Raw genomic sequence first — 25,035 nt, 5'->3', positions numbered from 1 at the left:
TCACCACCACCCCAACACCCAAGATATATATATGTAACACTTCATAAACAACCAGTGGGCATTGAGGGAAGCATCAGTTATGCTGGTAGCTCATACATTATGCATACATGCCACTTGACAATAATTATGCGATGAGGTGATATCCTGAGCAAACTGAAGTCAACAGGAATTTTGCAATTGCCTTTCTTTCACACTCTAGCAAAGAACACAAGCTGTATGTCAAAAACTAAATGAAGATCCAAACTATAAGTAAGGGCAAGAACCAGGCAGCTGTGTGACCTGGAATGAATGGATACTCTCTGTAGAATTCATTATTTCAATTTGACTAATTAGGTTAAACTCTTCTTTACTGGAGATTTGTTTCTTTATGCTTGACAACCTCTTGCTAATGTCACGTATTGACTTGAAACAGCAGCATTCAGCATTTCACACTGTTAAGTGTGGAAAACATTACTCTTAACCACAACACAGTAAATAATTTGGTAATGAGACATACAAAATAGAATGTTTAAGATAAAGAGCAGGAAAAGTGATGCTGCTGTGACAGAAATACTTCTGTTTACTGATGCTGCAGGGATACTTGGCCTCTAAAGGAATGGGAATGGAATTTAAGCACCACTGTGTTTTTTGGTATTATACAGCAAAAAGCATGAAGATGAACAGCTGAAAGGAGTGTACTGCTGAAGAGCCATGCACAAGTTCCGCTGTTTCACTCATTCCCTCCTATTATAAGTTTTCTTAGAACTGGTCTGCAATACAGCCAGATGGCAAATACCAGACCAACTTCTGAGACATTCAGATACATTTATCAACATATATTTCAGTACAAAGGAGTACACTCCTGGTTATGGCTAAGCTTACATAAGTAAGAAGTAGCTTTCTGGAGACCACCACTTTTCCCTAGCTGCTATCACCCTAGGATCTCATTTTTTTTTAGCATACAGGCTCTACTCTCATCTATGTAGCACCTTCTCTGCATGTTCCTTTACACAGACAGTTTTCAGGCTGCCCTGCATTGCAAGGGCAGCATAATATTGCCAGAGCAAGAGTGCCAAGATCCACCTTTCAATACTGGCTATCAAAATGAAACAATCTCTGGCACTTTGGCAATGTCTATAATTATCTTCATGGGTCAATCAGTGTTCTACTTCACTAGCTCTTGATTCTACTTAATTTTATTAAGGCTCTCCTATAGCTATTTTAATAAATTAAAACTCCACAGGTGGGCTGAGATGAACTGATGGGATTCAAACTAAAGCAGCTAAAAGTTGGCAGTGACCAACACTGGTTTTCTATGGCTTTTGTAGTTGCTGAAGGCATGACAAGTATGCACACACATACACATTATCATCTGAGAAACCACAGTAACATTTGTCAGAAATTAACAAGGCTGTGAACAACTACAAATGATTTTCCTTCTAGACACTGTGGATCAGTCCCTGGCTCTTGCTATTGTGATGATCTGGGCAAGATCCAATATCTTTTCATGTTTCCTTTCATGTTTCTATAAAGGATACAAGCTAAACCTCAGCATTCATATCCTTGCATCTTTGACAGTCATTTACACTGGTGCAAATTATATCTCAAACACTACTTTCACACACAGAAGGAAAGCACTATATTCAAGGTATAGCTGTCCATACAACCTGCAGCCTGTGTGAAAACCAGACTATTTAACAGGTTGACCGCTTATGTACTCGTTGCTGCACTTCCCCAGGAAAGAGGGCGTGCAGGTTTAGGTACTGTTTACTCAGGGTGAACTCACAGCTCCCATAAAACAGTACAGGGAGGCCTGCTGGTAGAAGGCCATGGCCCTCCTGTTGATTTACCGGACAACCAGGCACAGAGAAAGCAATGGAAATTGAAGGAGTAAACTTGAAGCTGGGGGTTCTCAGAGTAGTTGAAAGACAGCATTGCAGTCCCTGCTTCTGGGTTATTTTGTCTGCAATGTGGTCATTGTCCATGTAAAACACATTTTATTTATATGTCTACGCAAAATGCATACTCCACCCAATGGGCAGAATGCCTTTAAGAGGGTTGATCACAGAATTAGGGTATTTGCCTCAATTCAGGAGGTGCAATTTGCTCACTTTCATCCACACAGAGCTTTTGGCTTGAAGACAGTCCTCAGAATAGGCACTTCTGAGTGCACCTAGAGCAAGCTTCAGCAGCAGCACACTTTCAAGTTAAATAAGGAGGCACCTAATGAAAATGGGCAGAGAGAATTGCTATCTGAGATGCAAGAACCCACTTACAGTACTGTTTTTAAATATTCCAGTAGTACAGACAAGAACTTTCACAGTGTCCCACTTTCACCAATGCTGGGCTGTAATTTATAAAATCAACAGCCAGAACCTGCTGATTTTGTGTTCAGATCCAATATAATGTTCTAAACAGAATATTTACACCAGCACCAAATGTAATTAACATAATTAGCACAAACAGTAGCTTGCTTAATATTTAGGTTATTAGCATATTTTGAATTAAAACATTATTAAGCAGATATTTCTCTAAAGACATTGTAATTACTTTTTTTTCCAAGGCAGGGATTAATGGAATCTTTGAAGTTAATTTTGAAAGCAGCTGCAAGAATGTATTTCCCAAATCCTGTTAATTACCATGCCAGCCATGAGAAGTAATCCCTCTTTCTACAGGAAATGGAGGATTTGATCCTGCAAGGCTTATTTACTGGGTAACTCGTATGTGGACAAGTAGCTGTCTTCAATTCAGCAGAATTACTCTCATGAGCAGAGTTGGAACCTCACTGTAGTGCTTGAATTTCTCTAAGCTGCATGTTAGGTTTTGTATAGCAAAGGGCAAAGAGGGTAAAATCCACTACAGAATAAGCCTTCTCACACCACTTGCCGAAAAATTACCTCAGCACTCCCTTGGAGATGAGCGATACAGCCCGTATCCTAATTACACTGAAAATTGATAAAGGGAAACATCAAGGTAACCCAAAAGGAATACTTCAATTACGTAAAAATTGATTAAGCTAAATGTCATAAATGAAAAATGACTGAGGTTAAGCTGGTCTCTTCCTTTTTTCTGCTATTATTTCTTATCTATTGGTAGCATCATACTTGGTACTACCGTTCCAGAAAGGGCATTTTTGGGCAGGAAACCTGCCCTAAGAACTCCTACTTCCCAGTCTAGCCCAATCCAGCCACACCCTTCCATCCTGAAGGCCTCATTTGTTTGGATACAATTGTTTGCAAGGTCATGCAAAAAATATAAGCACTAAAATTATTCAAGTTAAAAATAACCCTTCAGCAGAGCTGTGTTGAAAACAAACATTGAAATGATACAGCTAAAAAAAAGATACATATTTTAATTGTTTCTGTTGATTATTTCAGTAACACAGTTGATATCTCTGATGGAACAGTCAACAGATGGTACCATGGGGAGGAGGCTGTGCAATTTTGTTATGAGAACTGAAAATCAGAGCAAGTCAGTGCTTCATACCACTAAGTATCTCTCTGTGATGTGTGATTACCTCTAAGCAATCTTTACTCTGCAACAGAGCAAAACGTGAAGCAACACAGGTACATCCATGCAGCCTAAATTATAAGCTTTGGCCACATGTAAAGGCAATACAGACAGTTAATCATACAATCGTTAGGGTCAGAAAGGACCTTAAGATCATTTAGTTCCAACCCTCCTGCCATGGGCAAGGACATCTCACACTAGATATCGCTCAAGGCTCTGTCCAACCTGGCCTTGAACGCTGCCAGGGATTTGATTAGGAGCAAAACAGAACCCTGGGGATCTGGGAAAAGCTTTTGAATTCAGACAGTATCTTGGGTATCCTTTAATATTAGCATCCCCTGATAGGAAGAGTTCCCCAAGCCAATTAAGGGGTCAGGATCCTTGCCTAGACATAATATGATGGATTACAGATAGTGTTTTTGTAACAAAAATTTACTTTTTATTTCATTCTTCCAAACCCTTCTGAAGTTTAGGGTAATTTAATTTACTGAGCTATAAACCCAGCTGTACTTGAGTTAGAGGCTGACTTCAAGGGACAGCTTGGATTATTAATGGCAAAAGTCTGCACTGACAAATTGCTTCATATCTAATCATATTGGCTATCATTATTAAAAGAGACTGCTGCTTCTCAGACTGCAAAAATTCTGGCACTTTTTTCATTGATGTTTTTGTTTACTTCCAGTTACACAACTTAAAAAAAATGTTCTCATTTTCTTCCTATTTCCCTATATACTTCAGCAGATAACAGATGTTATCGCAGTCTGTTAGATTGCACTAGTAACTGGCCAGCCAGGTTTCTAAAAGGTATTAATTATAGCAGTTTCAAGTTGCCATGCAAAGAAACTTTCTGCCTTCACCCTAGGGCAAAGCATCTGATTTTCAAGACAAGAGAAAGACTAAGTGGCAAGGATGTTTATGCATCACTTACTCTATGCCTCAAACCCCTGGGCAGCCAGTCTGGTCACAGAGACCAACTCTGAGCAGCCCCCCAGCCATCTGTGGTTATGACAGGTTCTTTAGGGCTATTACAGTAGCAGGGGAATCACTGGACTGACTGCATGCTGCAGCTTTGGCAACACATCCTGCCCAAGGGCTGCACAGAGGGATGACTCAAACCTGTTATCTCTGGCTCTCTGCCATAAGGAGATTCATGCGAGGAGAACCCTGAATCGGCTGCTGAAGCTGCCTCGAAATGGGGCCTTGCTTGACAGAGGATTTGTCCTGTATTGTTCAAACCTCTATCAGAAATCACCCCCTGAGACTCTGGGGGAGCTGCTTTCTTTGAAGTGTGATGCAGTTCAGGGCAAAGCTGTCCTGGCACTATGAGTGCAAACCACAGCCAAGCAATCAGAAGCAACCCTGCCAAACTAAAAAGGAAGATGGACAGGGAGATGCACAAGGTCACCTTGATTGCCAGGAATGAGGGACAGCAATCAAATACACTCACGCAGCGAGCAGAAGAAAAGCCAGGTCACTAGCTCTGAAAAAGAGCTAGCAAAAAAAAAAAAAAAAATAGGGATTTCTGCAAGTCAGAAGCTCCCACGACTTTGTAGATGCTCAGTCAAAATCAATGCCATTATCAGCTTTCACTGTTAATAGCGGCAGAGAAGAAAGCAATTTTCACTGAGCAGCTGTAGGTAGCTCCCAGGGTCCTCGGCCCCAGGACAGACCAACCAAGTTACCGGCCCTAAGACTAAATGCTCTACAGTTCCCGTAGTGCCCTAGCTGTAGAACAAGTCCAGGGAAATATGGTCAAGCAGATTCAGCAAAAGCTCCCCTAGATTGTTTCAAACACTTTCCCTCCACAGATCTATGTTTCAATTCAAGTTCAGTGAAAACTTGCAAGTTTCTCCTCTCCAAGTAGTCATCAGTCAGTTCTTCCATCTATTATATATCAGGCTCCATTCTGCTTTTTGTGCCTTGCATATGAAGTGGGGGGGGGGGGGGGGAGGGGAAGTGTTACCCAACTAGAAATTTAACTTACACATGAACAGGGCAAACCATCATGCAATGCCATTAAAGAAAAGCATTTATATGCTCCTCCAGAAAAGTCAGGCATTCATTTTGTCAATATTCTAACATACCCATCCCACAACTAGACAGAAAATAGATCCCTTAGAAGTTCCATACAGAAAGCAGATCCACTTAGATCCAGCTGAGTACTGCCTGACACACTGCAGTTAGACAAAAGCATCTGTTAAAGGCACAACCACTAAACATTGCTGGAATTCAGATAATGTGCAACTTTGTTGTCTTTGGGGGGATTTTTTGGGGTTGCGGTTTTTTTGCAATTTGCAAAATTAATGCTAGATCTTTTGCTACCACTGTTTATGCATTTGCAGATCCATCCCATTAGTCCAGTTCCAGGATAGAAATGCACCAGGCTGTTAGTCCAAGCAAAGAATATTCTGAGTACTGCTTTATAAAAGCCCTGTGAAATAAAGAGAGGATCTCCTGTAATCTAACTTGCGATGTTCTTTCAGCTTGGCTTGGATGTTAGTTCTGTCCAGTAGCTTGCAAAATATGCTGAAGGAAAGAAGTGATAGTTAGCCAAGTCTGACTGGCAAATTAAAATTGGCATGAAGCTGGCCTGCCTTAGGCATTTGGCTGTCCTGCTTAAACTGCAGCACATGTGTGCTGGCACATGCATTTTAAAGTGTGCCAAGCCAACAATGTGTTTGCTCTCTTTTCCAGTGATGAGTGTGTATCTATCTGTCGGATCACAGTGGAATAGCAGTACATATGAGGCAGCTACAAAGTCGCATGTCTTCTTTTTCCACCATGTCATGTGCAGAAAGCTACCTACCTAGCCATCCCCTCTTACTTAGTATGCTCTTCCTCCTCCTTCCTTGTCAAGTTAATACTTCTAATTTGTAGCAGTTTATATTCCTTCTTGCGCTACTTCACATTCCATTGAAATCTGGAATTCAAGGAACCAGATTTCAACATCGTTCAGATTTCCTTCCTTAACACCATATACTATCTCTTAATTTCATATAAGTCACCCTTCAGAGTATTCCAATTAGTGTAAAAACTATATGCTTAAGAGTCAACATCCAGAGTACTCAGTATTTTAAAACAAAAATAATTTAATCCTGGGGATTTGAAAGAGAAAAATATTTTTTACAAGAGAAAGACAGCAAGAATCCCATTACTGGAAACATTCATGCTAGAGAATGAAAAGTCCTAAAATTCAAATCAAAGACACGCTTGTGATTTTTGCGAGAATTATTTTTCTGCCTTTGTACCTCTCCCTTAGTGCCCCACCCAATCTTGAACTTTAACATTCTCTAATGTGTTTTCACATTTAGCTGGGCATTACACTCTGGTGCATCTCAGGCAGGCTTCTTTCCATCACCAGATTACATTGGACCTATCTGATGAAGTTTGTACTCACCTTGTTTGGTCTCTTTTACAGGGAAGTCCACCTTGTACATCAAAAGCTCAACTCTCTCATGCCCTAGTAGAAGAGGGCACCCTTTCATCTGATCAAACCTAACCTCAACCTAGCACTTTTTGAGGGCTTTGCTGAAACACACACAGCTCTTCAGCAGGGGCACAAAGGTACACTAGCGTGTGCATAGTGGCACCCATCAGGGATGGATCAGTTGACCAAATCTGGAACATAAATACCAATTCATTAAAGCCAAAATTTTTGTGTGAAAGTGCTGTGATGCCTATAAAAACATTCTCACAAATCAGTGTTCTTCCTTCTTATCATGAGTGTCACTAGGAAAAGGCCAAACATCACCAAAATCCTCAAGAAATCAAAGATGTCCTCAGATCTATTAATTTCTGCCTCATCTGCTTACTAATCACTTGCACTGATTTAGGAGTTTTGATGGTCTTGATAGCCTTTCACTTGAAATGTATCTTCTCCTGTAGTCAGAGTGCTGCCACTACAGTTTCAATACCTTGCTATCCCTCTAGTGTCAGATTCATAAACAACAAAGCACCACCAAGGCAGATGGACAGCCAGGCACCCAGACCAGTAATATCAGCTGGGTAGCAAGGCTTATTTTGTAGGTCACAGAGGACTCATGGAGATGCAAGTCATCCCCAGGCAGTAGCAATGGGTACTGTCTGCTTTCCAGCACTCTGCCCAGTGATTTTGAAGCTGAGCAGGTCCTAAGTTTCTTTGAAAGTTCTCCTCCACCCCCTACAAAACTAAGGCTCTTTCTGTGGAAAAACTGCTTCTCATGGGTAATCCTATTAGTTTCTATAGGAGATGCTGACTTGACAGGACTGCTCCAGATGTCTCAGTGACTCACTCCAGAAGAACCTGCTAACTCTTGTCAATCTTAACAAGCTTTAGCATAATACAGTCCTGTTTCCAGGGATAGGCCTAGCCAGTGCTAGCTTGGGCATTTCTGAACTGTGCTCCATCATTCCCAGAATAGGTGCACTTGAAGTCCCTACAAATACTTCTAGACCAGTCTGTATAGCAAACCAGGATTCTTACAGGTCTCCCCCTTCTTCACTTTTAGGAGACTTGCGTTGTGCTGTGATCCATCCAACATGACCTTCCAACTTTAAACCATTATAACCTGAGCATTTGATTCAGGTTTCTCTGGTTCTACTACATCTGCTATCTTCTTTCTAGTCCTGCTGGCAGTATCTGGCAGCTGGCTCCACAGCACAGCTAGAATGAAACCTGCCAGCCAAGGAACTGCAAATATGGCTGGTGACCAAGCAGCCACCTTTTTATCAGGCATTTAGACACTAAGACTTCATGTTAAACACACTAAATATACACTTGCATACACTGTGACATAGTTAGATCTCTGTCTCTTCACACATTAGCATATACGAAGCCCTCATACCTGGTGCCACCCGTCTCACCAGCTTTTCATCTCTGTCCAAGTATCCTTGAAGTCTGCAAAATCAGATAGAAGGGTACCACCTTTCACAGTTGCAGGAAATTCCCCCCACACACACCCTTCCCCTTTTGTTTCTTACTTCCAGCCTTAACAAGAGATCTCTAACATCATTCTGTCTACTATCACAGTACTCAGTATCAGCTGCACCACTGGTTAAGATCATGTTCCATGCACTATATGCTAAGGTGATAATGTAAGACCATTGAGTGGCTGTAAAATAATACCTTTCCCTTTAAGAGGAAAGGCAGTTCAGCTCTAACTAATATTCAAGGCATGTAGACAGACAATTTTCATTTCTTCTCTGACTAAACTTGTGCTTCTTCCAAATTCCATGTTAGTGCATAAAATAGGGCTATATCCCACTGGTACGAATTGATCAGATGAGATAGCACCAGACAAAGACCTGACCTATGTGACACTTTCCCAGTTTCCCTGTAAGTAGGCTAGTCTGGTCTCAGAGCAGACATGGAGAGTGCGGTTAAACTACGACCTCAAATCTTGTCATTACTAATAAGTTTCACAATTGCAACTCTTCTGCAATTTGCTTGCTCCAAGTTTATTCCATCAAGATTGCCATTTGCTTTCCTTTTAAGAGAAAGGTAGCCTATGTAGTCTGTCTCTTCCATTTCCTTCCATGAGAGGAATGAAAACTGATTTTTTGTAATTAAAAGTAGAGGAAGAAGGGGGAAAGGACGTTTTAGTTATGGTTAGATCTAGTTTCCACCTATGTACTGTACGATTTTTTTTAGAAACCAAATGTGCAAACAACTGAAGAAAAAGAAACAGAACAACTCTTAGAGGGAGAGTGTATGTCATTCATCTGCATCAGAAGATCCTTTGCCTTGCAGAGAAGAAAGCATTACATGGCTCAGTGAATTTAAGGCTCCTGCAACTGACAAGCTAAAGAAAAGCATAGCTTTCCTCTGATGCATGCAGCCTCCTTCTCCCAAGCCTCTTTGGCCAAGAAGTGGGTGTCTTATGATTTACATACACAGTGTCCAGCCCTAGGCACTCTATCACAAGTTCTTCTGTGGCAAAGTTACAGGGAAGAGGTAAAACATGTGAACACTGAGACATTTCCCAAGTCATCCCTAGGGAAAAAAGCAAGGAAGACAATAGCAAATAATGGCCTGGAAATCAAATATTTTATTCAAATTAATAAACAAACACCCAGCAACCTTGGATGACCTATTACAGGCCACCACTGTTCCTGTTGAAGTTAACTGCTACTATACACCACATTTCATCATTAACATGATCTAGTGGATGTAGGAGATAACTCTTATAAGCTCACTAATGGGACTAGAAACTAGTACACTTTTACAACCTGAAATTATAGCCTATTATCAAGTACAGCAGTATGAAGGCTGGAGTTTTCCCGTTTTACAAATGCAGGAGTTTTGCTTTAAGTTACTCTTTTGCAGGGAACATAACATCTGAAGCATACAATTAAAGCTAACCATCTTTTATTAAAGTCTTGTGGTGTTTGAATCTTTTGGCATTCTAAACATTACAAGAAAGCCTGTGCACTTCTAAATAGTACATCTGCCAGTTTCACCAAATTAAAATCAAATTTCCAACATCACTTCTAAATGCTGTTTTAAAGATGCTTGATCCCACTGAAACCACACTGATGAAAGGAGTAGGCAAAGTGACCAATCTAAAACTTATTATTCTCCTTTTCTCCTCGTCTTTTGAGCTGCAATTTACCACTCCGCTAATAAATAGATGTGGGCTAAAATTAAAAACTGATGTTCATGCACCTTATCTGTCCCACCCCCGTTCTGCAACAGCTGCAAAATTTCCTCCTCCACCCTGCCATGTTCTTGCTGCACTTTTTAGATCTGTACAGTTTTGGACTTACTGTGGGTACACCCTCTGTGAGGCCAATAGTTAACAGTTGGGGGCCACAGCAGTACCTGAAAACTGCATCCAGAAGGGCCCATCCACCACCCAAGATGACTGGCTGGCTCAGACACCCACCAGAACTGCAAGCACCACACCAGCGAACTGGAGGTCCTCCAAACAAAAATGGCATGTGTTTCCCCTACAAACACCAGCTCTTTGATTTAGTGCCATCAGGATTATTGGTGTACAGTCCTTACTTCAGTGTTTAAATACATCTAGTTCTAAGGCCCTAAATACAATTTCAGTGGTATGGCTTCAACTGAGTTCAGGAGAGCAACCCATGAAGGAACGCTGGTTTTTCCATTTAACTACCTAAGCAGCTACAGTTTCAGAGAGAAGCCTCCACATATACCTAATGTTTCATGCTCTGACATGTCCCTCTCCTTCTCCAACAGGCTCCTGTTGGGCACACACATCCACAGCAATAGAGATATGTTCCAGGTACTCCCCTCAGCCTTGAGGGAAAAGGACACAAGCTGTTACTCTGCCAGCTTAGGGGCATGCCCAACCAACCAAGCCAGGTGGTACTCCTGGTACACAGAGACTGTGTACCAGAGCCACAGCAGAGACTGCCTTGATGACTGGTGTCTTGCACACACACCTCAAGGACTGGTGAAGGTCAATTTTCAGAAAAACATCTTTGTTATATTATGTCAACTTCCCAGTGAAGCTTCCACCTTTACCAAGTTGACTACCTAGGTACCTCCCACTGAAGGTGGCTCCAGAACAAAGATTTTGAATTCCAGGCTGCAGTGGAGAGCTGACTGGATGAGTATAACCCACATGGTGTGTGCTCTGTACAGACCTATTACAGGGCACACGAGCAACCTTCATGATCCTTCAGAAGGTGGACACAACGCAGCAGTTGCAGCAGGATCCAAGAGCCCAGAGGCAACATATGGCAAAGGGAAAGCTTGCTGCAGCTCCCAGAAACAAGACCTGGTGTTCTTTGTATTCAAAGCCTGACCAAAACTCTGTATTCACACTGAGATCAAGTCCCCAGCTAAAAGACCTAAGCACACTATGGAATCAAACCTCTAGCAGCTCTCTCCCATCTTATGAATTTCACATGCCTGGTTGCTTGACACCTATTTCAAAGGAAAGACAGAATATTCTTGCTACTGTCTGGTAGCTAGGCTGCTCTTCAAATATACAAAGCTGCCGGCTCAAACTCCGCCTTAAGTGGTGCACATCAGCACCCTGGCAATCAGCACAGCACTTCACTTACATTGTGTAAGGCTCTTCCAACTTCCAACGCAAGCTCTTAAGTCGCAGGTGCCTCAGGCATGTGGGCTGATTAGGTGGCTCTCTCAAAATCAGGCACCTGTTAAAGCTCAACTCCTTCCCTACACCAGCAGTACCACTCTGATCCTTAAGACCAAAAGTAAATAAATGCATCCAACAAGGCAACCTATGCTAATGCTATTTTAAGGTCCAACTCCTTACACATGTGCTTCATCCCTGAACCAGGGATGCAACACCATATTATTTCACTACACTCCTTCCCAAGTCCAGACCTGATTCCTGATGACAGCCAGAATCATTCAACACAAGAGGCAAGAGAAGCAGTGAATGTTGTAAAAATGTTCATGTGCCAAAACATTTCTTGTGAACCTTTGTGCCCTACTGCCACCATGACCTGACATCGTCTGCAACATCAGATGATTAAATGACTAATGACAGGATTCCCTGTGGTGTACCAAGTTTATGCCAGTTGCAAGTCTAGAGGCCCACTAGCTAAACTACTGACTGTGAGCAGTGATTTGGCATTGGTCTGTGAGCCCATTAGCCAACATTACTTCCCCCAGTTTATCCTATGTGACCAGAGATCTTTAATACAAGGGCTGCATCTCATGAGTGCTCACTGACAGTAGATAATATTTTTCAGCGTGGCTCTTCTCTGTAGACTCATTAAAATAACAGAAGACACCTACAGACCTAAAGAAAAGGCTCCTTAGTTATTTGAGGTCAGATTTTTCAAAGCTACTTTGACATCTAAAATTTCATTTTGGTATACAGTGACTTTATTAAGAAGTTCCCCATACAGCTAAGTGATCTACCTGCACTGAAACCAAGCTGCAGAAAGTGCTAACAATGTTTTGCAATGGTACTAAGTAGTCTTACACCTCAAGCTCCCTGTGACTAGTTACATGGCCAGACTTTTGCCCAGAGACAGGGCATCTTGAACACATTTTCAGGCAGATATTGCAGAGGAAGAAGTGTAGAGGTTTTCTGTAGAAAATGTCTTTATCCTTCCTGAAAAAAATAAGTTAGCTGCTACAAAACATGAAAGTATTACAGTCAGAAGAATGGCTGCTTCTGTTCAGCTTTCTCCATCACCAGACTGGTAATCACTGCCCGTAAACAGGAAATAAGTTAATTTAGCTTGGAGCAGCAAAATAAGAATCCATGCAAAGTCTCAGCAAATAACTTAAGGGATATGAAAGCTCTCTTCAGATTTTTTGCAACAACATTTCAAGCTCCACTCAAATCCCGACAAGCATTAACATAAAGCAAAAAGCCTTCCCACCCTCCCAACACCATTCTATTAGGATAATCTTTTAATGGCTGTAGTTGAGCCTTTTGTCAATCACTCTGCCCTCACATTTTCTAGCAGGCTAAAACAAAGACGACAAATATTTTTCAGTTACAGCATTACAAGTGAAATACACCAACATCCCCATCCAAATACTGCAAACAGATGTTTAAGGAGCTTGCTTTCTTTTTTGCCTCCTTTTTTAACAGTCTTTCTCAGTGAGGTGGCTTGGGGAAATCCACTTGATTTCATCTCTGTTTGGAAAAAGAATAGTCTTTTGAGCATCGCTGACATGCAAGTAACAGCAAGGAAGCTTTTCTTCACTGGAGCTGTGAGCAATACGCTCTCCGATATCATCAGCTGAATGACAGCAGCACTGAAGACACCAAGTGCAGTGCTAACTGTCATACATACACAGCTTAGTGCTATGTCAGAGACAGAGACATTTTCCAGCTCTGAGGGTTTGCTAGGTATAGTGTTCTGAGGCACAGGGAAACATATTGCAAATAGAGAACCCCTATGCTGGATTAGGGATGACCTTGATGTTCATTGGGACTTTTAAAATCCAAAAGGCAAGCAACCCAATTCAAACCATGAAGGCGTAATTGCTGAGCAAATACAACCCAGTACAAGGCTATAACAAAAAAAGTGTTTTGCACGGTTATAGTAAGTACAGCAATATCACCTATTCATTACTCCTCACTAGAGGATTTTTCCCCGAATCCTATCTTAAGGAGTAGAACAGCAGTGTTTCATCTCACACAATACCTCAGCTAGCCTGGGGGTCAAAGGGGCAGAGACTGCAAAAAACCACCCCATAATGCATGCACTCTATCCAGTTGATATAAATACAGGCAGCAGCCAAGGAGAGGTCAGCCTGGTGCACTACACCTAGACAGCCTGATCCCCGCAAGCAGCAAAAAAACACAATGACAATTTCCTCTGCTCTCCCCATCTGGCCTGACCTGCAATCCAAGATGTAAGCTTGTCCTCATAATTCCCCATACCAGAGACCATGCTGCTACACTGCTTTTTGTCCAAGTTTACACCCCATCTAAAAATACAGCTGATCTTAACACCTGCACAACAACTAGTCAGAACTTCTTTGGTATTGCTCCTAATTTTACTCTCACTGCTAAGAAAGGAATACCCATTCATTAACAAAGCAGCAGGTCTTTTAGAAGAGGAAATAGCATCTGAATAACAGGTGCCGGGTAAGGCACAGTTACAGGCATCTCTACTGATTCCTAAAGGAAGAGCTGCACTAGAGATTGTGAGATCTACCAGCTGAACCTGCCTGGCAGTTGATTGACTATGCTGTCAGGTAGTCATCATGCATGACAACACTATTCACAAAAATTCTACTGTGCCCCAGATAACTTTCCCACCAGAAAAAAAAAAAAAAAAAGGAAACAACCCACAGAGAACAAGTGAAAATTCTCAGCTTATTTCTTTATAAGAGTACAAGTGATCCTTACATGCTCAGCACTATTTACATTTTTTTCTTAATTGTAATCCTTCCCAGGACACTATTTATAAAGTTTACATCAGCATCCAACTACAAACAGAGCATTTTTTTCCATGAGCTCTAGCAGATAACTTTAGCACAACTAACTAAATCCTTCTTTCTGCACAGGAAAGCATTAAATGTATATTTAGAATATTAGGTTTATTTTAAAAAATTATTCTCCAGTGGTGCATATGGTCCTTCAAAAGGCAAGCCACCACCTTGCTTTATGCTCTGAAGCAGCATATGCACCTGTGGAGGGATGTTTATCAGAAGGCAGGGTTTAACAGAAGCTACACATTTCAGACTCCTCATCCAGCCCAGGACCCCTCTGAGGCTCACCGGGAGCACAGAGGATGCTCACCGGGCTCCCGACCCGCGAAGCCCCTCCCGAGCCGCTCTCCCAAAGGGAAGGTTACGTTCACGGCCGAGCGCTCCGCACACGCACGCTCCGGTGCCTGCCCGCGGGGCAGCCCAGCTCACCTCGCTCATGTCGCGCAGCAGCGGCAGCCCGGCTCGCAGCAGCCCAACCGGTACAGCGCTCCCGCCGCACCGCGCCGACTGTTAAGAACCGGCGCCCCGCGACCAGCCCGGCCCGCGCCAGCCAATGAGCGACGCGCCCGCGGCGCGTCCCCTCACCAACACTCCGCCCCGGCGCCCACATCCGAGAGAGCGCGGCGCCCCCTGGCGGCGGCGGCTCCTCGCGGGCGGCTGCGGGTACCCGCGCCGCGGCGCTCCCTGTCCCGCACAGCGCGGAACCGGCCGCCTCCGCTTTCTCCCTCTGGGCAGGAGCCCCGCTGCGCGCTCGTCCTCAAAATGCAGCGGTTACAAGGAGCGGGACTGGTGCTTTCCCCAGGCGGCCGGCACAAGCAGCGTTGTCCTCGGGAGGTGGCGGGGAGAGCGGCCGTCGCTGGGACAGGCAGCCTGGGAGCGCGGCGGGGGGCTCGGCTGCCCGCTTCGGCACCCTTCTAACAGTGCGTGCTGGAGGGGGCCTGAAAGCGCGACTTAATGCGTGCGGATCATAGGATCGTAGAATCACAGAATCACAGACTGGTTTGTGTTGGAAGGGACCTTAAACATCACCTGGTTCCCACCCCCCTGCCATGGATAGGGACACCTTCCACTAGACCTGGTTGCTCCAAGCCCCTTGTTGAACTTCCTGTAGTCACTGGCCCACCTCTGAAGCCTGTCCAGATCCCCGTGGATGGCATCCCTTCCCTCCAGTGTGATCAGTTAATTCATCAAAGTTCCACAGCTGTCTTTACCACCTGGCGTTTTTCCGTGTTGCTGAGGGGCTCAGCAGGTTGTCACACAAGACTCACTGCCTCTTCTGTTCTTCATCTGTCTGCTTTCGCAGATATGTGGGAAAGAGTCTTTCTTTTTGATCATTTTTCTGAGCGAGTAATTAAAACAGAACTTTGGAAAGCGCGCTGTTCTACTCCAGCATCCATCTTTCGGTGGAGCACAGTTACTATATTGGGCAATACAAATTCAGATGCTCTGACTCATGTTATCTGTGAAGAAATATAGATTCAATTTGGTCTGGGAATGCATTTAACTCCCTCAATTTTTTCTCAAATCAATAAAAAAGTTAACACATTATTTTGGAGAGCCCAAGAAGCTTGCCAAACCCTTCCGCTTCCAGGGACTACCTTGCAGTAGCCTCTTATCTTCATCAAAATCTATTTTCAGGGCCAGTCTTAAGAGAGACAGTGAAATAAATTTTGTGAGGCTTTTCTGGAAACGGCCTTTCCCTTCTGAGTTGCAAAGGTACAGGCACTGCAGCTTCACCTTCCCCTACCACCTTCCACTACCACCATGGTTCAGATTGGAAGGGACCTTAAACATCATTCAGTTCCAACCCCTCTGCCATGGATAGGGACACCTTCCACTAGACCAGGTTGCTCAAAGCCCCGTCCAGTCTGGCCTTGAACACTGCCAGGGATGGGGGCTGCAGATGCTCGGTGGCAGAAGGGCATATGGAGCTCTCCCATTGCCACAGCTTTCAGTTCTCTCCTGCCTGAATGCCTGCTGGGCCCCTGCCTGGCCCATGCTCCTCCCAGCACTCATCCTCAGCAGGCCTGGGCGGGGGTCCTCCACCTGAGATTGAGGAAGCTCCATGGGCAGGGAAACCAGGGATATGTATCCTGGGAAGAATATAGGGATGCTGCCTGGATATTTAGAGGTGGGATTGGAGAACCTGAGGCACAGCTGGGGCTGAATTTGGCAAGGGATGTGAAGAATAATAAAAAGGGCTTCCACAGGTACGTTGACCAGAAAATTAAGATAAAAGAAAATCTATGCTTCTGGTAAATGAAACAGGAAACTGGTGACAACCAACATGGAGAAGGCTGAGCTACTCAACACATTTTTTGCCTCAGTTTTCAATGGTCATCTCTTTTCCTACATCTGTCAAACCACTGAACCTCAAAGCAGGGACTGGGGGAATGAAGTGTCTCTCATTGAAAGTGAAGTTCAGGTGAGAGACCATCTGAAGAAGCCGAACAGAGAAGTTCATGGGACCTGACAAGATGCATTCCAGAATCCTGAGGCAATTGGCTGATGTAGTTGCCAAGCTACTCGCTGTCATATTTGAAAAGCCATGGCAGTCAGGCAAAGTCCCTGGTGACTGGAGAAAGAGAAACATCACACCCATTTTTCAAAAGGGTAAAAGGGAGGACCCTGGGAACTACAGACCAGTCAGCCTCACCTCTGTGCCCAGTAAGATCATGGAACGGATGCTCCTGGAAGATATGTCAAAACACAGGAAAGGTGATTAGAGACAGCCAACATGGCTTCACCAGGGCAAATCGTGCCTGACTAATCTAGTGGCCCTCTATGATGGAGTGGCTTCATCAGTGGACAAGCAAAGAGCTACACGTTGTCTACCTGGACTTATGAAAGGCCTTTGGTATGGTCCCCAATAATATTATTGCTGTTAAATCAGAGAAACATAGGTTTGACAGGTGGACTGTTAGATGGATGGGCAGCCACATCGGAAGGGTAACAGTCAATGTCTCAATGTCCAGGTGGAAGCCAGTAATGAGTGGTATCCTTCAGGGATCTGTACTGGGTCCAATACTATTTAATATCTTCATTAGCAACATAGACAGTGGGATTGAGGATACCTTCAGCAAGTTTGCAGGTGACACCAATCTGAATGGTGCAGTTGATTCACTGCTTCTCTGAGGAAAAAGGAAGAGCCCTGCCTTTACTCTCTCCTGGGCTCCCAGGTTGGCAAGATCTGACCTGCCTACCTTTGTAAATCGATTCATATCTGTTTACTTGAACTGATAAACGTATTATAGTATCAGCTCAGAAACTTGCTGCCCTGGCTTCTGGGCAGGAATAAAATGCTAAATCATGATTTGTCCTTGTTCTGGAGAAATTTGCTGGCTCCTGACAAGGTAAGAGCCAGTGCAGCAGTTCTTCTCAGACACTGATGTGATTACTAGTCCAAGTCAGCCACTGTAACTATCACAGTCTTGATTTTGAGTGAGGATATCTGGGGTCCCAGTGTTGCAAGTAAGCAGAGGGGCGGCAGCATTGTGTGAACCCATGCAGTATTGATCCAGCAGCAGGCAGAGGACTTTCTTTTGCCCTATGAAATACAATGGCATATTTGCAGTTTGTGACATTATCTGACTAGTATTTTGTCATCTTTAACCTGAGCCAGTGCCACATTTGCAGGTATGAATTGTTTCTTTAAAAATGAGTTCACAGCATGAGGTGGTTAAAGAAGAATCATCCCACTAAATGCATGGATTGCCTGGTTGTGTGATTAATAGGTATAGGTTAGGTATGAGTCCTGCCATTCACAAATGGGGATCTCAACACTGCAGGGACTCTAGTTGTTATGAATGTTTGAAGTCTGAACAAGATTCTCCCCACACTCCACTTTGGGGTTTTAATGAGACTTCTCCAGGTTACTAGTGATAACAACAGAGGGGGAAGACCTCATTTAAAATATCATCTTTGGTCGTCTTTCATCATCCTATTATTCCCAGCACCTCCACAAGCATCTGGCATTTTTTAAACTGGTATTAATTATCGCAGCTCTTCTGTGAGTGAACCAAGTAGGCAATAAGCATAGTAAGAGTTCACTGCATGAGTAGCTTCAGGAGTGTCAATACAGTGTAAGGACCCAAAGTAACTATGATGGAGTTTAGCCCCTGAAGAAGTTATATATTACGTGACAACATTTTTCAGTGAAAAGTGATTGTGGGTACAACGTATTAGTATTTTTATCCTGACAGGAGTGCCATGGTGTGTCAGCTAATGGGTACAAAGCACAATGCTAACACAAATCATTAAAGGGGTATTTCTGACCAAAGGCCCTATAATCACATGGTAAACAATACAGACAGCTGAGAGATAATTTTTCAGTTCCCATTGTCGCTGATAGGAGTCGATTTGGTCTTGCTCTTCATCATCAAAATATATGTGTCAAATTCAAGCAGAAACTCGCATGGTGATAATTCAGGCTGTACATGCCACTGTGCACAGAGAAGCATGTTAGCAGCGAAGGCTCTTTGCACTAGATTCAGCAGGGGAACATACAATGTTTTTCTTTTCTGACCTGATTTGAGGAGTTCATAACTTCCAAGACAGGCACACTAGAAAGCACACTGAGCTGTGTCTGGGGAAGCCCAGAGGTCCACTGGCACTCAGCCCCATGCCCTCAGTATCACCCACTGCATGACATCCCTGTGGTCCCAGTTCAGTACCTGTAGGTAGGATTGATGTGAGCTGACATTTTGGAGGAATGAGGTGCCCAGATTACCTAGTGGGAAAAGGGGAGGGTGGAAATCCCTCCCTTCTCCAGGTCCTATGTTAAATTTTAGTTCATAGCCAGGTTGCCACCTTTTCAAATATAGCACCAGGCATGGTCTGTTCTTCCAGAGCAATGGTGCTCATGGTGATGGCAGTGCTCTCCATGCAATGACTCTCTACTCTGAGGACATCTTGCACATATTGTAGCATGCAGTAGCAGTATAAGCCACATAAGCTGCCCTCAAACAGGTTCCTGAGTGAGTCATAGGACTCCCCTCTCTCCAGTGAAAGCCTTTGATCTTCAGAGATGCATCTGTTCTTTCTCTCTCTTTCCGTCTGAACAAATCTTGTTCCCTCCCTCCCAGGTTTGCATATCATACACTGGAGAAAGCTTCTATAGCCAACCAAAGCAATCTAGATATCAACTGTGGGCTGAAATGCTATGTGCCTCTCCCACTTCTCAGAGTGGACCTACTGAACTTACTAGCTCTTGAATGTATACACACACAGATGCATAGGTACATCCTCATCTTGGGTGCAACCTGAGCTCTGATGTTTTCCTTTATGAGCCAGCTTAACTTTACATAGCTTGAGTTCTGTAAATGCAACAGCAACTTCAACTTTCCAGAAAGATCTTATTCATGTTTATGGTATTTACAGTGTGTCATTTATGCTGTCTGATGGCACCAGGTTTTAGTTTTGAGCTATCTTTTCACTGGCAGCCTTTCTAACCTATCCTTTATCTTAAAGGTGTCCAAAGCTCAATTTTACTTAAGTGCACATATAAGTAGTGACACTTCTAAATAGAGCAAATGTTCTAAGCTAATCTATTTTCAAGAGCTGTTATATCCTGAAAATTGACTATTAAAATACCACCTCCTTATTCATCATGTCTGCACTCAATATGTGTTCAATCTTGTCTGCTGGCATATGACTGCAATTTTACTGCCTTTTACACCCACTTACCTGAAAGACTCAGCAGAGAGGAGAGAGCATCTGAGCTGGATCCTGAAACAGAAAGGTTCACAGGCTTCCAAAGAGTTTCATCCGTATAAAGGGACTGAAGACAGCTCTGCTCTGCAAGACTGAGCTATGCATTGATTGAAGAACTGTGTGTTGCATATATGTAATGAAAGAGCTATTTGTATGATTGGTCTTTGTAACTGGCAATGACACACAACTGCATGGTCTTGCTTTACTTCAGATCCCACTATTGCAGGTGTCTATGAAGTGAAATGGTTTTGTTAAAAGTATGGTTAGCTGCAGAAATGCTCCAGAAGACACAGTAATGCAGAATTCAGAGGAAGATGACTGCTTAGGTGGCTATATTTTTCAGTCAAAATTTGACTCAGATCAAACTCAAAAAGAACAACATGAAAATATGGCTGTGTCTTGAAAGGTGTTGCATATTCCATCAGAGCAGAGTCACTCTGCTAGAATATATTTGAATTTTGACTGTCACTGCAAAAACTGAAGTTTCCCAGCACTTGAGATTGTTACACTGAAGTGAAATGAAACCTATACCTCTTGCTGGCTTTGCACTCTATGAATTTTTAAAGACAAGGAACAATTTCACACAAGCTTTCATGGGAAAAAAAGAAAAAAAGGAAGAAAAGAAAAAAGAAATCCTGCATTGCAGCTGAAATAAACGATGTTCATTTCAAACAGAAAGCTTTCATTTCAGAAAGACCTGTGCCTTTGAATACTGGTAAATAGAATGGATGTGGAACATGACCTAAATTACAGAAAATATGCTGTAATTATAGCCTTTGGTTTGCTGCTTGATAGTAATAGATTTAACAAGCATAGCCCTAGACACTGTATGATGTATGACTGGTCATACCACATATATCAGCTAATTTGCCCAAGTAAAAAATGTAAAATGCAGAAAGGAGACGGTTTCCTCAGGCTTAACTCCCATTAGTATGCCTTTTTACCTTCTAATGAAGAAGCTAATAGCTTTGGGTAGTTAAGAAACAAAATACCTTTGAAGATCTGGGCCTTCAGGCCTTTGTTACGATATGACCTTTGTTGCCATGCAAGAGGAATGAGTCAATGGTTCCCACAAAATCCTATATGTCACAAAAATATCAAATATAATTTGGAAAAATTGAGTCTTTTCTCATGGGACTTACATGACATGACTTATTGTACAGTGTGAGTCATCTATCCTACAAAAAAAAACAACCCACCCTAATATAAGTGTCGATTCTTTGGTCCAGCTGAAGAATTTTGAAAGATGTGTCCTTAACTTTGGTGCAAAAAAATAAAAAAGCCATTCTCAGTTTAAACCAACTTCCCTAAAACTTTCTGAAAGTCTCAAGAGTGTTTTGACTCTTTGATTGGCTTTGTTTTGCACAAGCCGGAGGTTGTGAAAATGTATAGCATTCAGATGGTACTTGGCACTTATCCATGGCAGTTAACTTTTTAATTAAAATGTAAAAAGACATAATAATTATCAGTTAACAATTTTCAATCTCTGTGCAGACGAAAGAATTAATGTGATTAAAAAGATCCACAACAATTATAACTTGCAGTATAGAGAGATAAGGGAGTTTAAAGTATACTTCTTCCCTTGCTTTACTTCAGCAACTTTGGGGAAATTAAGGTTAAGGGCAAATTCTCTGTGCTCAGCAACTCTTTGGATTAAACAAACAAAGGAAAAATCAAACTTTTTCCCCCAAAATTCTTAGTGGCATCTGACAGAAATAAAGATTTTTTTCCAGGACAAGCCGAGAGCATTAGGTACTGCATATCTATGTATGTATGTACATATGTATGTATGTGTGCTGCATATGCCAGGGTGAAATAAGACTTCTAGGAGAGTGTCAGGTGTTCAGGAGGCTTTTTCCCCCTTGTGGACTCCCTAAATCCCTATTTGGCTCTGAGAATGGATCTAGAAGGCTCTCAGCTTCAAAAGGGCTGAAGTGAAGCCCAAAGCTGACATCATTGCCAGTGTTAACCTCCATATGAAACTTAGGATCACAGTCTTCTCCCCTACACCAGCTGTAGAAAGCTGGTTTGACCAAAAATGAAGGGTAGTGCTAGAAAACCCCTTCCGCTGTGCACCACCCAGCAGTGCTGCTGTGACTGCTGGAGCTGCTGGATTATTTTTTTCTTGGTCTCTATGACAGCATAAAGCTGAAATTGAGAACAGTTTCTGTCCTGTTTGCTTTTCATCTTTAGGCAGTGCAGAGGCTTCAAAAGAACCTCTGATCTTGTGTCATAGCACTCCCAAATTTTGCCAGACGTTTTACAGGAAAAAATAAACAGTCAAGACATTCAAACCCTTTTGTTCCACTTACCCCAGAAACCTTTTTAGTGCTGTATTAATAGTAATTACAGACAACATATTCCAGTAAAAGAAAGTTAAAGTTATAAGGTCAAGTGATCCATAATTAATGGCTGTCTAAAAGAGGATACAAATGCAAACATACTTCATCTCTGCTTGTCCCTCATGCAAATACATGTCAGGGTTCTTCACTTTCTCAGAGGGCAGGAGCCTTTCTCTGCTGTGCAGGGCGGACCAGGTTAGGGTATGGATCAAGACCAAGCAGATAGCTGGAGAGGGAAAACCTTATCAATACTAGGACTCACACATAGGAAAGTCAATAAAAATGAATATTTGTCTCTATTGCTAAATGCCTTCTTTAAATTGTATTTATGGTTAATATATGAAGCTTTGGAGGTCTTAACCTAATCCCAGCTTCTGGGGTTTTAACCCTTACATACCTGCTTTTGGTGAATGGATCTGGATAGAATTAACATTACACATAATGTTGGCTAGAGGTAGGAAGCATGATATGGACTTGATAAACCAAGAGGTCTCTTCTAGGCCTATTTCCTACATTTATTTTATACATAAAATAGGATCTCTTCCACATATCAAGGTAAAGATATTTACTTAGCATTCAGAAACCGAGCTAGTCAAGGAAAATGTAAGATCAGCATTTTTTAATTTCTGAGCCGTAAAGCGCAGCAACAGAGCGAGACAGATTGTGCTGCTTCTAGAAATACCCATTTCATAATGGGTATGCCCAGAAACAAAACCAGGCGCTTTAACGCAGCATGTTCTGTGCCACTGAGTTAAATCTCTTCTTTTAGCAATGGTTAGTTTGCCGAGAGGAATATGAGGTGCGGAAGGGAGACATAAAGTATGCGAGAGAAAAACAGTTAATTGTGTTCAGCATCTAAAGATCTAGACTGATGAATAGGTATAGCTAATTGGCTGAATCTTTTTAAATGAAACTATTTGCATTTTTTATGTTAAGAAATGATAAAATGGAGATGGAAATAAAAGCAACTCCCAGCTGACTGATGGGAATGGATAACCCCTCACTAAAAACACCTTACTTTTAACATAAAGAAGAGCTTCTTTCTGTTTCCTTCATCTTTCTTCTACAATGTCTGTGTTCCCAATAATAACACCTTGTTTAGCTGTTTCCTATGAGCTAACAGTGACATTTCAGTTTAATGTTTGGTGAGTTTTCTGAGGGCCTTGTCCACCTTCTATCCTTGCTAGAAAGTGTTCTCTCTCTGACCTAGTATCTTTAATTGAGGTGCTATTAAGTAAAGGTTCTTGTAAAGGTCAGCATAACCCTAAAATAGATTCATGAACAAAAAAGAGATATGGTTCTCTGTCCTGACTCACTGCAGTGCCATTTTATTCAGCACAGAGTTTTCCTTGGTCGTATTATCAAAGCACGATCAGAAGGCGAGCTTGGAAGAGTTGGACTCTCAGGGATCTCTCTGCAGTTCATGAAAGGACAAGTTTCCCCTGAGGGAATTTCACGACATAACTGCCCACCCTGATTTGTGTCCTGGCAGAGTATCTCCCTCTCCCACTTTCTCCTTTAACTTTCTAGTTAGATGAGCGAAAGGGAAGTTCCTGGAACTATTTTTCAGTCATTGTGTATATACCTTTATGGTCTAGCACAGAAATCCTTCCCCTAAATGATTATAATCTCTTATAGCTGGCAAGGAGGGAGGCTGAGAACAAGGCCAAGCCACAGGATCCCCCAGTTCCAAACTCACAAGCTGTGTGTCTGGCACTGTGCAGCTTCTGCACTTTTTTCTTCTTATCTTCCCTCTTTAAAATGCAAGCTAGGTCACATGTAGCTTGTCTAACACTTGATGCTGCAGAGAAATTAAAAATAGCTGCATCGTGCTACTTAGGACTAGAAAAAAAACGTTCAGTTCGATTTAATGCATTCTTGTGTAGTTGGTTTCTCGCTGTGCAGCTCTAGTGCAATGAAGCATAGGCACATCTGGCATTTACCCTGGTATCCTCTGATTTGACTGAAACAAAAGTCCAGTATTTACTCCTTTAAATGATCAGAAAGGAAATCACCAGTCAATTAGAAGCAGTTCAGGTACTACAGTGGATATGGCAGTGTGATGGAGCACTGGCTATGGCCCTAATGGACCAACTAGCTCTGATCTCAGCTGCAAAATTTAGTAGTAGTCCTGGATTTATATTTTTTTCAGGCATTTGGGGTGTATAAATAATAAGTAGGTCCATTTATATAAATTACTCGAAGGAGTTTGTGAGGGTCAGTGGAATCTAATCCCAGGTTCTTTTAAACATTTAGTTTATCATCTCTTTGTATTTAAAGTTTCAGAAGCTGAAACTTTAATGATGTTATGCAACTGTAAACAGATGTGTTCACCTGATATTGAGGAAGGGTATTAAATAACATCCCTCTTATCCAGAAAAGGCCGAAAGCTTGCTAGGGCTTCTCTTACAGAGGATGTTGCCATTTTGTTGAGCATTTATTTGTCTTGTTTCGTGTTTCAAACAGATTCACAAATTCAGGAATAGCTTAGGTCAAAAGGGATCTCTGGAGGTCAACAGATTCCCCAGCTCAGTGCAAGGCCAGCATCAGTGAGATCCTTATATTGCTCCAGGAACAGCTATGAAGTACAGCCCACATAAGGAAATG

At 42.5% G+C, this 25,035-nt stretch overlaps 1 protein-coding gene across 1 annotated transcript in view; it reads right to left on the bottom strand.

Moving 5' to 3' along the window:
* Positions 1-14,903, bottom strand: part of PCP4 (Purkinje cell protein 4) — a 54,517-nt gene extending 39,614 nt beyond the window's left edge. Inside the window, exon 1 of the mRNA XM_030476395.1 lies at positions 14,804-14,903. Within this exon, the coding sequence (XP_030332255.1) occupies positions 14,804-14,812 (9 nt within the window). The 5' untranslated portion in view covers positions 14,813-14,903. The remainder of the gene's footprint in view (positions 1-14,803) is intronic.
* Between the last annotated feature and the right edge of the window lie 10,132 nt (positions 14,904-25,035).

Source organism: Strigops habroptila, chromosome 2 (assembly GCF_004027225.2).
Source record: "Strigops habroptila isolate Jane chromosome 2, bStrHab1.2.pri, whole genome shotgun sequence".
In the NCBI taxonomy this organism is placed as follows: domain Eukaryota; kingdom Metazoa; phylum Chordata; class Aves; order Psittaciformes; family Psittacidae; genus Strigops; species Strigops habroptila.
The sequence above is the reverse complement of the archived record's forward strand: the minus strand, read 5'-3'. Positions and strand labels throughout refer to the sequence as shown.